Source organism: Dermacentor variabilis, chromosome 2 (genome assembly GCF_050947875.1).
Source record: "Dermacentor variabilis isolate Ectoservices chromosome 2, ASM5094787v1, whole genome shotgun sequence".
In the NCBI taxonomy this organism is placed as follows: domain Eukaryota; kingdom Metazoa; phylum Arthropoda; class Arachnida; order Ixodida; family Ixodidae; genus Dermacentor; species Dermacentor variabilis.
This window is the reverse complement of record NC_134569.1, coordinates 257,892,640-257,905,728: the sequence shown is the minus strand read 5'-3', so window position 1 is coordinate 257,905,728 and position 13,089 is coordinate 257,892,640. Positions and strand designations below refer to the sequence as shown.

The window sequence follows — 13,089 nt, the reverse complement described above, 5'->3', positions numbered from 1 at the left end:
ACGCGTGTTGTATGCGTTTGTCCCCTAGGCATGCCAGCATTGCAGAGCGGTCTGCACTCCAGCAGCTCCACTGCTGGCTGCCTGCGTGGTGAGGCAGTGGCCATGAATGCCCCATTTGGTGATCGCTGTGTCTGAAGGGGCTAGGTTCTGACTGGCGTTGTATAAGTCGTGGGTCGCTTTTTTCGTTGTGACGAAAGATTGCATTTTTTACAAGCACTGCTCCAGGAGGGCACAGGTAACCGGCAAACGGAGGCTTCAGGAGAGCACCTGAGGTTATAAAGCAGGCGGCGGCGCAGGATCTTTGGGGCACCCAAGCGGTAGAGGGGGATCAAAGCTGGAAGCAGGGTGGCCCCTTGGTTGGGGCCGTGGAAGCCGAAGCGTGCCCCAACCTACTTACCAGTCCGGGTTCTAGCTTTGATGACCCCGTTGCCACTTTGGTGACCTGGAGGCGCTGCTAATAATGTAAAATAATGACACGTTTCAATTAGTAAAAAACACGATTGAATAAATATAATTGTGTTGAGCCGCCAACTTGTGATGTGAAGTTCAGCACTACCGCGCCCCACCACTTCTGCCGGCACGCCTAGGGAGACGCGCATACAACACACGCTAAGAAACTCCTCCGTAGTGCCAAGGCAGAGTCGTATATTCAAGGAGCAAAAGTCCCCACATTTCCTCTCTCGTACCCGCTCTAACTCGCGCATGCGCGCAAACGTTCCATCGTCTCCGCAAGTGCCACGCCCCCACTGTACCTACTAGCAATTTGAAATACGCAACCAGGATGCAGCTTGACTACGCTTCTGGTGCATTTTGATGAATTATAGCTGTTTTTTCTGCAGTAAAGATGTGCTGGAACGTTTTTCCTTATTTTTCAAAACAATTTTCGTGCCCTTCCTGTTTGCCCTGATATCTTTTGATATCTTTTGTTCAACTTGGGTTATCATAACTTTATTTCCCCTAGTAAGATAAATAGTTGTGTGTCGAGAAGTAAATTTTTTAGAATACTTTTTCGATGAAATTTTCAAAATTAATTTTTGTTTTAGTATCAAGGCGGGCACCTTTTATGGCTGAATTTGGCAACCTATAACTTTGCTTCCAAATCGCATAAAACAACGGCTTATACCTTACAATACACTATGAACATTCAGAATCGATTCCATGTGCTTTACTTTACCATGTAAGTCGCTGTTGATGAGCGAATTAGGCTTTAAACAAAAATCATTCTGCTTTGGATGTCATGAAAAATATTTATCCTAGGAAAAAAAAATAGAACTTTTGGGAATCAGCTGCAAGAGTACATTAAGGGGGTACACGGGTCTTGGAGACGAAAAAATAGCTAAAAAGTAGATTTCTTAGCTTTGTTATTTTCGCAATCTAGACGACATCACGCGCTTGTTGACAAAAAATTAACACGAAATCATGCGTCTTTAAGCAAAAAAACGCAATATTTGTCACGTGATACGCTCATTTTCGTCTGCAAAACGCACTGAAAATGCCCCATCTTGCGCCACTGACAGTCTCAAAACCGATCAATGGAGTGCTGTCATTTTGGTCTCGTTTGAAAGCGTGTCCTTCCCGCTCCCTTTCCCGCCAAAAACGAGCCTTCAAGGTTGCTTGAGAAGGGAGCAACCAGGCAAGAACAAGAGGCAATCCCACCATCCTGTTGGTCTGCGATCATCACGTGGTGAAATAACGCCTTCTCATTGGAGCGCGGGAACGCCACGCGTTGGCAACGCTGTTTTGCCTAAACCATCGCTCAGCATGGTCGTAATCAGTCGAGATGCCAAGCCGTGCAGGGAAATTCAATACAGTGCATAAATTCAGGAAGCGTCGAAGAAAGTGCACAGTGCAGCGAAAAGTCCGCCGGTCTGACGAGGTGATCCTTGTCAGACCGGCGGACTTGCGGACGCCGCCGAACAGTGGTGCAACCAAGGAGTTGGGTGCAACACAATGGGAAGAGGCGATCGGGACAGCTGTCACCATAGCAGTCCCGAAAGCGGCTGACGGCGTTGGTGCTCGGCCTGAGTGACGGAAAACGTCAGTGCTGCTTGGGATGTCGACGGCAGGCTGTGACCATGCAGCGGACACCCCGGTAACAGACTGCGAGGTGGCAATCGTCACAGGCGCGTGTACTACGGAGATGCGCACTCAGCCGGACCGCGCGAGGATCGACACGGCGTATCTCACGACGGCGGACCGCGATCAGATCGAGCAACAAGCACAGGAAAAAACAGCAGAACTCTCTTCAGTTTCAGCGACGTAGCGCAAGCTGAAGTGCCAAGTAAGCCCCGTCTGGAAAGTGCGTCGACAACAACGTAGAACATTGTCAACCTCGACATGGTAAACTGTTTACTGAAAGATGCTGGTTGCCGAGCGTGCCACGGAGCGGTGACCATGGAGTGACACTCGCGGGAGTATGGCATTGCCATGAAGCTGAAAGTTCTGTGCATCAACTGCGGCAAAATTGACACGAAATGGGGCTCGCAACGAGTTGGAGGCACTGCCAACTGCAATCCTTTCGAGATTAATGTTCTCGCGGCGCGTGCCGTACAGAGCATGGGAAACAGGCTGACGGTGCTTAACAATACTTTTGCCACTACAGTTGCCGACTGATTTTCCAGAGTCCAAAAATTCGGACATGCCCGATTATTCGGTCAGCTTCGCAGCACCGCCATTCTTCCCATAGACCATAATGTATAACAACTGCCGAAAATTCGGACACCTTGCAACCTCTCATCTGATTTTTCGGACACTCTTTGAGCCAACTTGATCGAGAGCACCATGCACCGATTCTGACCGGTGCATGGTTCGACTTGCTGAACACCATTTTTGTTTTGAACGGAGCCTCCCTGCTGCCCCACGAAGTGGCGCTACTGGAAATCCCCGCTCATCATCATCGTTTCTGCCTGGTTCGATAGAGTGGCTCTACAGCAGTTCCGGTTTCAGCTTAGTAAGCCATGTCAAGACAATCCAGCAGCTGATTTGCTTCTTCGAGCACGACTCTGCGATAGGCCGCGTTTTTCGTTTGTGCGACTGGTGTCGGCACGGTGGTGTTTGCTTTGTGTGCTGTGTCGAGGTTTCGGTGATCCAACGCGGCTTACGTAAACATTGCGTCAAGGGTCTAATGGCGCCGACAGTGCCCGCACAGACTGCGCTGGGGAATGCCGGCAAGCGGGTGCCAGGAGGCCTAAGTTTTGTCGCCTTCCGATGTGCTCCCTACTGACGCGGAAAATGTTCTGCCGAGACCTGCGCAGTGGTTGCATTGTGATTCCGGACACCGTCTCATTTGACAGTTTCATAGGTTCTGACACTGCTGTATTGACATGCGCAGAACTCGACAACGGCAAGATCATTCGTCAGGTTTTTGCTGCACCGCCGGACGATAAATCTGAGTTGGAAGATGACGCACCATGTGCTACGCTGCCGTCGCATGCGGAGCGTGTACAAGCAGTGACTGTGCTTTCAGCTGCCTGTAGTGACCGATTTAGGCTTATCTGATTGCGCGTAAACAGAACAGCATGCAACGGCGCATTCACGATTTCTTCAAGCCTACTGCCAAGCCCGAATAAGTGCGTGGAAATAAAGGATTTCATTTTTTTTTTCTTAATCTGCTTTTTCGGACACCTGTTTATTCGGACATTTCCGAGTCCCCGTGAGGTCCGAATAAACGATCGGCGACTGTATCGGAGTTTCGCACAGAGGCCTTCACAACAAGACCTATCAGCACTATCTGAAATTAAAGCTAAATCCAGCTGCAACAAGTGCCTGCACTGAGAATATGGCGAAGTGTGCCACTTCAGTGAAAAATGTATACCGAAGCCTGAATTTTGGAAATGCAGGTAATATTGCAGTTCCTTTTGATGGCACTTGACACACTCTGGGACATTCATCTCACATTGGAGTGGCTACAGTGATGAGCTTTTTTCAGGTTATGTGTTGGACTGTGTTGTCCTTTCGAATTTCTGCCTTGGCTGTGAGCTTGGCCCTAAACCTGAAACCCCAGATTATGCTGACTGGAAGTCGCAGCATTTATGCCAAAAGAACACGTCTTCCAAGGCAGGCCAGATGGAGGTGGAGGCAGCACTAATTTTATTTCAGCGCTCGCTTTCCCTTCATGGCCTGAGGTACACAACCATGCTCTCTGATGGGGACAGCTGATCATACATTGACATTGATGAAGCAAAAGTCTATGGCTTCATACCTGTGGAAAATGAAGACTGCGCAAACCACGTGCAGAAACGCATGGGAACGGTGCTGCGCAATCTTGTGCAGAAGCAGATAGGGGAAAACGGTGAGCACATCGTGGTAAGGGCCGCCTGACAGGAGACCTGATGAATAAGCTGACAAGCTACTATGGTTGGGTGCTCAAATCACATTCGGGAAATGTGGATGAGATGCACACAGCAGTATGGGCTACATATTGCCACGTAACCTCAACTGATGAGCAGCCCGACCATAGCTTTTGTCCCCACGGCCCTTATTCATGGTGCAAATATAATGCAGCCATTGCAAAAAATGAGCCCCCCCCCAAAAGAAAGCAGATGAAATCTGTCAGATGCTGTAAGCAAAGCACTGCAGCCAATGTATGAGTGTCTTTCTGATAAGAATTTCTTGCAGAGGTGCCAGAGAGGGAAAACTCAAAATGCCAATGAATCGCTGCATTCGATCATATGGAGCCTGGCTCTAAAAGAAAAGAATGCATCATTCCTTGCTGTTGAGGCTGCCGTGGCAGAAGGTGTTATGTGGTTCAACCTCGGAAGCCACTAGTCTAGCTCGCACATACTCAGTGAGCTGCATGTGCAACAAACTTGCACAGACAGTAGGCGAGCAGCCGAGAAAGACAGCCGCTGTGTGGTCAACGCGGACAGAAAGCACGCATCATCGGCAGCATTCCAGGAAGCCATCAGGAAGAGACGCAGAGAAAAGCCTGCTTCGTACTATTCTCCAGGAGCTTTCCGATTCATTGTATAGTGGGGAATTTCATGATTTTGTCAGATAAAAGGTATTTTTCACATTGCTAAATGTTTTTTGCGTTTTACTCAGATCATAATTTTCGCACACCCGAAGATTTTGGATGTGCACTGTGTCTGCTAGTTCTTTGATTTGCACAATTCATTTTTTTTCTGAATGCTAAACAGTCAGAGAGTGCAAGAAAACTATAATACAGTATGCTAGAGCAATGAAAGTTTTTCAGATCTGGCAAGAATTAACAACAAAAGATTGTGTTCCGAAGTTGTTAATTCAAATTTTGACAACTTTGGCTAATATGTAGATAGAAATATAAAACATATGGGCACTCTTCAAACATTCAAAAATATACTTCGTTAATTTTAGGTCTCTTAGAACAATAAATTTTTTGCAAGTCTCCTCCCATGTTTATAATACTAAAAATTGCTCAGATTTTTTTTCATTAAACATATAAAGAAAGTGATTAATATTTGCAATCCGCTCACTAAACTGAATATGAGCTGAAAGTTTCAAATCTCCAAAGTTAGCAACAATAAAGTTCTGCTCGTGCACCAGGTCCCCCCTTAACTGTGCAAATTTTATCCAAATTGTTTAAAAATCTAAAAAAATTATTTGATGTGTATCATCCCCACGTAAGAGGTGCTGTGACATCACAGGAATGCTAGGATATGGAATATTTGGCTTTTCTTGATCTTGTCATAGTTCTTCATTGTACGTGTTGATGACAAGAAGTTGTGAGAGTAATTGTTTTCAAGAAATTTATTCATCTACAGCTAAACACTACCACTTTCAAGACAGTCCCCTTACACAGTAATAAAGTGCTCCCAGCGTTCCTGCCACTTGCGACCTCAAAGCCTTCTTTCCGAAGTGAGCTGATAACTTTTTGATTTCAGTAGTTTGCTCGAAATGGTTACCTTTGAGTTGGGAAGGGAGTGAAGTCAACAGGAGTCAAATCTGTCGAGCAATGAGGAAGGGGGCTGACTGATTGAGTTTGCTTTTTAAGTCGTGGAGTGCCCCTTTTGTGTGTTCTTGTCAGCTGATGCCAAGAGAGCCGTCCTCTGGTGCAGGTATGGCAACATCATCTCCACCAAGGCCATTCTGGACAAGGACACTAACAAATGCAAGGGCTACGGGTTTGTGGACTTTGAGTCGCCTCTAGCGGCCGAGAAGGCGGTGAAGGCCCTGCAGGCGCAGGGGGTCCAGGCGCAGATGGCCAAGCAGCAGGAGCAGGACCCCACCAACCTGTACATGGCCAACCTGCCCCTCTACATGGCCGAGCAGGACCTCGAGCAGCTGCTGCAGGCGCACGGCGCCGTCATCTCCACCCGCATCCTCCGCGACAACAGTGCGCAGTCACGGGGTGTTGGCTTCGCCAGGTATGCAATCTTCTAAACCAATGCAATGCATTTACTACAGTCAACTTCCGACTTTTCGGACTCCCTGGGGGCCGCAAAAACGTCCGAAAAATCAGGCAGTCCGAAAAAACAAATGCATGCGTTTTACGGCCTCCAATGGCTCAAATCGCCACAGGCACTTCCAAAATAGCTCTGACGGCCTATCCGTACGCTTATTAGGCATATCAGTACTCGTACTGTGACAGGACACTGCGGGTGCACGCGTATATAATTAAGGAATACATACTGTATCCCGTGCCAATTGACCCTTCCTGCTTTTGGTATGCTTCACCGTAATACTACGCGTATGCTTCACCGCGTAACTCCGCTGTATTGAGGCAAAGCTGACTTTCGGAAAACGGCATTATGCAACGTGTCGTGCCTTCTGAGCTTCGAAGCCATCGGCGAGGATTCGGTGGAGTCGGCGCCATTGCAAACAGCGGCTAATTGTTTTAATGAAAAACACGGTAACAAAAGGTAAAACGCTTGGTAGTGAAGGTCGAAGTAACTAGGTTGCCTCGGTGGTCGCTACGGCTGCCAGCAGACCTGGGTGTGAGAGCCTCTGTTCGAGGTGGCGAGATAATTAAAATAGCAGCGGTGGTGGCTTCAATCAATGCCGTTTCGGACCTGCAGTTTTGACAAAAAGTCCGAAAAATTTGACGGCGAAAGGGTTTTGCGACCGAAATTTCAACCGTTCTTATACATTTACTCTATGGGGTACCGTGGCGGTGCCACGAAGGCGTCCAAATTATCAGGCACGTCCGGAAAATCGGTCGTTCACTGTACTCTGTTTCATAGCTGCCATGTAATGATGCACAACCTACGCGAGTCTCACTCTGGGAGAGTGAGTGCAGTTGTTTTTGGCCTGCGACACTTTCTATGGAATAACTACTTCGTAAATTACAACTACAGCCAACGTCCGATTTTGCATACTCCCTAGGGGCTACGAAAACGTCCGAAAGATCGGGCAGTCTAAAAAAATGAATGCATGCCTTTTGCTGTCCCCAAGGGCTCAAGTCGCTACACGCACGTGCGAAATAGCTCTGAAGGCCTGCCTGTGCACTTGTCATGCGTATCGGTGCTCGTACTGTGACAGGACATAGCGGGTGCACGTATGTGTAATTAAGGAAGACGTACCGTTTCTTGTGACACTTGTCCCTTTCTACTCTTGGTATGCTTCACCGCAATACGTGTCATGTGCTTCACTGCGTAACACTGCTGTATTGAGGCGAAGCTGAGTTTCGGGATTCGACATTGTGTAATGCGTCGTGTTTTCCGAGCTTCGAAGCCATTGGCGAGGATTACAAAGGCAGAGTTGGTGCCATTGCCAACAGTGGCGAATTGCTTCAACGAAAAACAGTGCATCGAAAAGCAAAATGCTTGGCAGGGAACGTCAAAGCAGTAGGCCTAGCGTTACTGCGCTGGTGGCTACAGCTGCCACCGGATCTGTGTGCAAACGCTGCTTCAAGGCAGTGAGATAATCAAAATAGTGGCGGTGGTGGCTTTGATTACAGCTGTTTCGGACCTGCAATCATCTGTCGTAGATTGTGTAGCATGCGAGCGAAAAATTACCGTATTTACTCGCGTAACTTGCGCACTTCTTTTGTCGAATTTAGGGCTTCAAAAAAGGGGGTGCACAAATTATGCGGAGATTTCACAAGCCCATCCGAAATAATGTGCAAGTAGTCGTAATGCGGAATATACTTAATGAGAGCAGCATTCCGGGCAAGTTGGTAATCCATTGCTTAAATGATATTGCGCGACATAAAAACGACACGGACGGGAAAGATTACGTTACTTGGACGCGGCGTCACATGACACGTAACCATGTTACATGACTTCGCACTTCATTTCCTTGTAAGCGCATGCGCGATTTACGTTGCCTGCCATGTATAAAATGACGCAGTGGCACAATAAACTTAGCTGAAAGTTTGCGCTTGGTGTGTCGTCTTCTTTCACGTCCGTGTCGTTTTTATGTCGCACAATATCATTTAAGCAGCGGAATATACATTTAAAACAAAATCAAGTATCATAGTACAAATGAAGGGTACTTGTTTATTTAACAGAACATGTATTTTAACCAGCCAAATCCGGTTGTGGTCTAGCCAGAAACACTGGCCAAGAAGTCCAACTCGGAATCATCATCACAGCCGCTGTCACTGGCCTCCCAAAGTGCATTGTCTTCGGTTTTGTCGATCACATTCGACAGCCCCATTTTCTTGAAGCTGCTCTCGACAGTGTTGGCCATGTTCCACACGACCACTTGTTCTCTTTGTTCTCCCAGTGGGAGTAGGCCCATGCTCTCCAACTGGCCAACCATTTGATGTACATCTTGCGCACATAGGGGGGACACGGGTCTTCAAAACCGAAAAATTTCAACGAAATCGAGATATTGGACGGGTTATTTTCGAAATCTACAGCTATTTTTCTGCCTATCTGCCAAGCTTCTTGTTTCTAGAATCAGTATTTTCGCCAAAATAACAATTTGCACAATGAGTTCCCGCTGAAGTCGATCCAAAGTTAACTCCAAAACTTTCTTCCCATCGTGCAACTGCCATTTCACTCTGCGTATCACCGGCCTCTCGGTCTCGTCTGAAAGAGCCACCTTCCTGTTTAAGTTTCCTGCCACTACCTCTGTGTTTCGACCATTGGATGTCGCAAAAGAAATCAATAAAGAAGAGCACAATATTTGTTTCCTATTGGCCGAACAAACACATATGAAAAGACCACGCCACCCGATTGGCGGAGCTGGCTGGTGTTGTCTGGCAGGCGAGCCGGCCCGCGTGCGGTGGCGGTGCTGAGCGACATTTTGAAAAGCCGAATGCGGAGACAGATAAACACGCAACAATTCCCAGGTCAGCGCGGAAGTTTCATGCGCGGAACAAATTCGGCAAAAGGCTAAAGAAATTGATTGTTGATAATTTTAAAGGTCGTTGCGCTTCATCAGGATGCAGTGTGGGGGATCAAGAGACTCCATAGAGTGAACAAGTCATTGAAGTTCGCGACAGTGGCGTGGGTCCTGCGTGTGTGCCAACTCTCGAAGCTGACAGCTGCCGAACCCGCCGTGACACAGTGACGCTGCAGCCTTCCGATGTGGAGAACATGATTCGAACCTAGGAAAAACTCCAGGAACTCTCGTCAACGGCAGTGACGAAGCGAAAATCGTATTGTTTTCATCACGACAGCACCATGGTCAACAGTGCACTTGACCAGACGGCCTTCACAATCGTCACTTTGGATTTGCAAAACTATATTTTGACGTTTGTAAAGCGCACAGCGTGTGGTAGCGGCTACATTGTGACATCACGAAAGTTGAGCAAAAAGACAGCCTCGCTGTGAAACTGAAACCCTCATGTTCCGATTGCGGAGACATCGTGTCCACATGGAGCTCACCACGCATAAGCGGTGATCAGACTGTGACCCGCTCGTTGTAAATATTTTGACAGCACGAACCATGCAGAGAGCATTGGGAACTAGCAGACAGCACATAATGAAATTTTTTCGGCGATGAACATTTCCAATTGCAATCTCCACAACAAGACATGGCACAACTACGTGAAACAAAAAAGGACCCCTGCAGCAATTCGCGCGGCCAAAAAAGTGATCGAAAAAGCACAGTTGGTTCAGGAACTGTACAGCGTACTTAACTTGGGAAACGTTAACATCGCCGTATCTTTTAAGGGAGGAGGAGGGGATCAGAATTACCTTTTTTGTTTCTTGACAGAAAGGGCTGAAATTTGGCACACACACTGCACATTGCAATAAAGAGACAAATCTAAAACTTCATTAGGATATCTTCATTAATGTTTGTTTTATAAGAATTTATAAGGTCCTTGCTTGTGGAAAGCCTGATACAGTAACGAAACACGACAGGGAGCTGGGAATACTTTGCATGTTTGCCCAAATGTCTAGTCTACATCAAGACAGTGTTCGAATTTTTTTTAGTGCGCTAATAATTTTTTGCTCAACATAACGTGCACTTGACTGTGCTTCACTGCATGGAGCCATGTAGTTATTGCGATATAATTAAATAATGGAAAGATAAAGAAACATTTCAAGACTGTCTTTAAGTACAGCACAGCTTGTCGATCACAGCAAACTGGACCAAAATCGGTGCAGCCATTGTTGTGCTACGCTTTCCACGAGCGAGGTGATTGACAAAAAAAATGCAGTTGAGAAAACTGGCTGCAAAGCTTTAAAAGCACTGCAAATTTATTAAAAGGCACCAGGGCTGTAATATTTTGAATCATTGCTGCCAGGCATCTTCCTACACCTTTGCCTCTTAGTTTAGTGGGCTTTGGATGCCTTCTTCAGGCGTTCTTTATCCTTTTCTTGAGCCGTCTGGAGTAGTGCATGACCACCATTTTCACTGCCAGACCGAGCCTGGTACAGTCGCCGACTGATTTTCCGGACTCCAATAATTTGGACATGCCCGATTATTCGGTCAGCTTCGCGGCACCACCATTCTCCCCATAGACCATAATGTATAACAACTGCCGAAAGTTCGGACACCTTGCAACCTCTCGTCTTATTTTTTGGACACTCCTTAAGGGGGGACGCGGGTTTTAAATCGCGAAAAATGGCAAAAAAAACGATTTTTTGAAAATCACATTTTCAGTTTCTATGACCCCTTTTCTATCTGATACCCAAGTATCATCACTGTAAACCACTTAGAAGTGCTCTAAAAAATTCGTTTTATCAGCCAAGGTGGCGAAAAATCTCGCGGAAATCAAGAAAGAACAGCGTTTTTCACGCCACGATATCTCCGGAACGGCGCGACCGAGCGCCGCCATCTTGGTCTCGTTGGAAAGCGCATTTCTCAGTCTTCAAATTTGCCGCTTCAGCGATCTTCTCCATACAGAAACAAGCGCACAAAAAGCAAATGATTGAAGGTCGTGCCGGAGTCTGCGATTGGCCGCGCCTGCCACGTGACTCCAGCGCGGTTCGCCATTGGTCTAGCGCGGTTCGCCATTGGTCTAGCGCGGTTCGCCATTGGTCCGGCGCTCGCGTCGTCTGCTCGGCTCTTTGTACCTCGCGAGTTTGATGTCTCCACTCGCCGTAATCTCGACGTGTCAAAACGGGCGCTACGCGGACATCGCAGTAGCGTGGCCGATCCCTGCACTTGTGGACGTTTCAGACTCGCGGCTAAGCATTCCGAGCATCGGCGACGGGGACTTCGCAACCAACATTCACGCGCGGAATCCGCGGACATGCGGCTAAGCCTTTCAGCACTCGGTGTTTCGAATTCGTGACAAATACGTATCGCGCACGCAATCCTCGGAAACGCGGCTAAACATTTCGCGCATAGGGAGTCTCTGACTTGGCGATCATGCACATCGCGCGCGGACTTCTCGGAGCGTCACCTAATCATTTTGTGCATCGGCGCCTCCGACTGCGCGAATAAGCGCGTCGAGGGTCGACTCCTCGAGCCCGCGACTAGGCATTTCGTGCGTCAGCACCTTGAACTGCGCGACTAAGCACATCGCGCGTTGGCTCCTTGTATCTGCGGCTGTGCATTTCGCACATCGGCACTTCGGACTCGCAACCAAGCACATTGCGCGTTCACTCTATTATCAGATTGTCATGATAGCTCGTAACAATATCTATCATACCACCCCTTCATAAAGAGAACCTCATCATGAGCTCTGTTCACTAGGCCCCTCGGGCTGGCACACACCTGGCTGCAGAAGTCATCGAGGCATCATACAAAAGTAAAATGCTGGAAAGCACCTAGCAGCTGCATATCTATCACTGGCTCTCTGATCCTAAGTTCCACAGCCACTGTCAGGTGAAGATGACTTGGAAGGCTACTTACACTCAGAGCCTTCATTTAGTAACATGGTCAATTATACCAAATGAAAAAAATGCCTCACTGATTGTAATGGAGACTGCTATCAATCAGACAGCCTGCATGTACAACACTGGAACTATATTCATGCCCACACAGAGTTCTACACTTTGGTTTGAAACCCAGGCACCATGCTCTTTGTAGAGCATGGTGCCTAATAAAGTTTCTTGTGCTAGTTCAGTGGCCAGTGTACTATTATTTTGAGAGTGTGCAGTCACACATTTAGTATGGCCATTCTTACAAAACATAGAGCTTCAAAAGGGTGCCATTTGTATTGCTGTAGATTCACTTCAGCAAAAGCTACATTTGTTTGAAACAAAACTTCAAATGCGTTTATTTCAGTTCGATGTTTTTGCACACTGTACTCCGCCTAACAGGTGTTTTTTCTGGGTTGTCCTTGGCCAAAAATGACAAGAGTGGTATCATTTTATTCGCATTGAAATGATCTGGGGGGTGATGCTATTTTTATTACTCTTGCACCGTCATGAAAATTACATTCAGGTATAGTACTCGCTGCTAATTAGAAAAAAATGTTCATAATAAATGCAAGATTGTTTTCTTGTCCGCAAAATGCTTCCAAATGAATAAAAATAGCATCACCCCCTACAGTAGGTCTTTAGCAATGGTGTCATGCATTTAGTTTTTGATTTAGCAAGACGGAATCATCAAAAAACCCCGTAACGAGTTTGAAATTAATTTGACTTCAGACCTCAATATTTTTTGAACTGCTACAGCTATCAAAAATCTAATTACAGATCTGAAATCAGCACGAAAAATTACCCCAGACAGTGGAGTTTATGAAAGATTCACCCAAAAACAAGAAAAAAGTTTTTAAGACCCACTTCCCCCCTTAAGCCAACTTGATCGAGAACACCATGC

General features: G+C 47.0%; 1 protein-coding gene across 2 annotated transcripts in view; it reads left to right on the top strand.

Moving 5' to 3' along the window:
* The window catches only part of LOC142573266 (protein alan shepard-like), a 160,870-nt gene that overhangs the window by 30,711 nt on the left and 117,070 nt on the right, over positions 1 to 13,089 (top strand). For both annotated transcript variants that reach the window (XM_075682890.1, XM_075682889.1), the window contains exon 3: positions 6,036 to 6,344. In XM_075682890.1, coding sequence (XP_075539005.1) covers positions 6,036 to 6,344 — 309 coding nt within the window. The remainder of the gene's footprint in view (positions 1 to 6,035; positions 6,345 to 13,089) is intronic.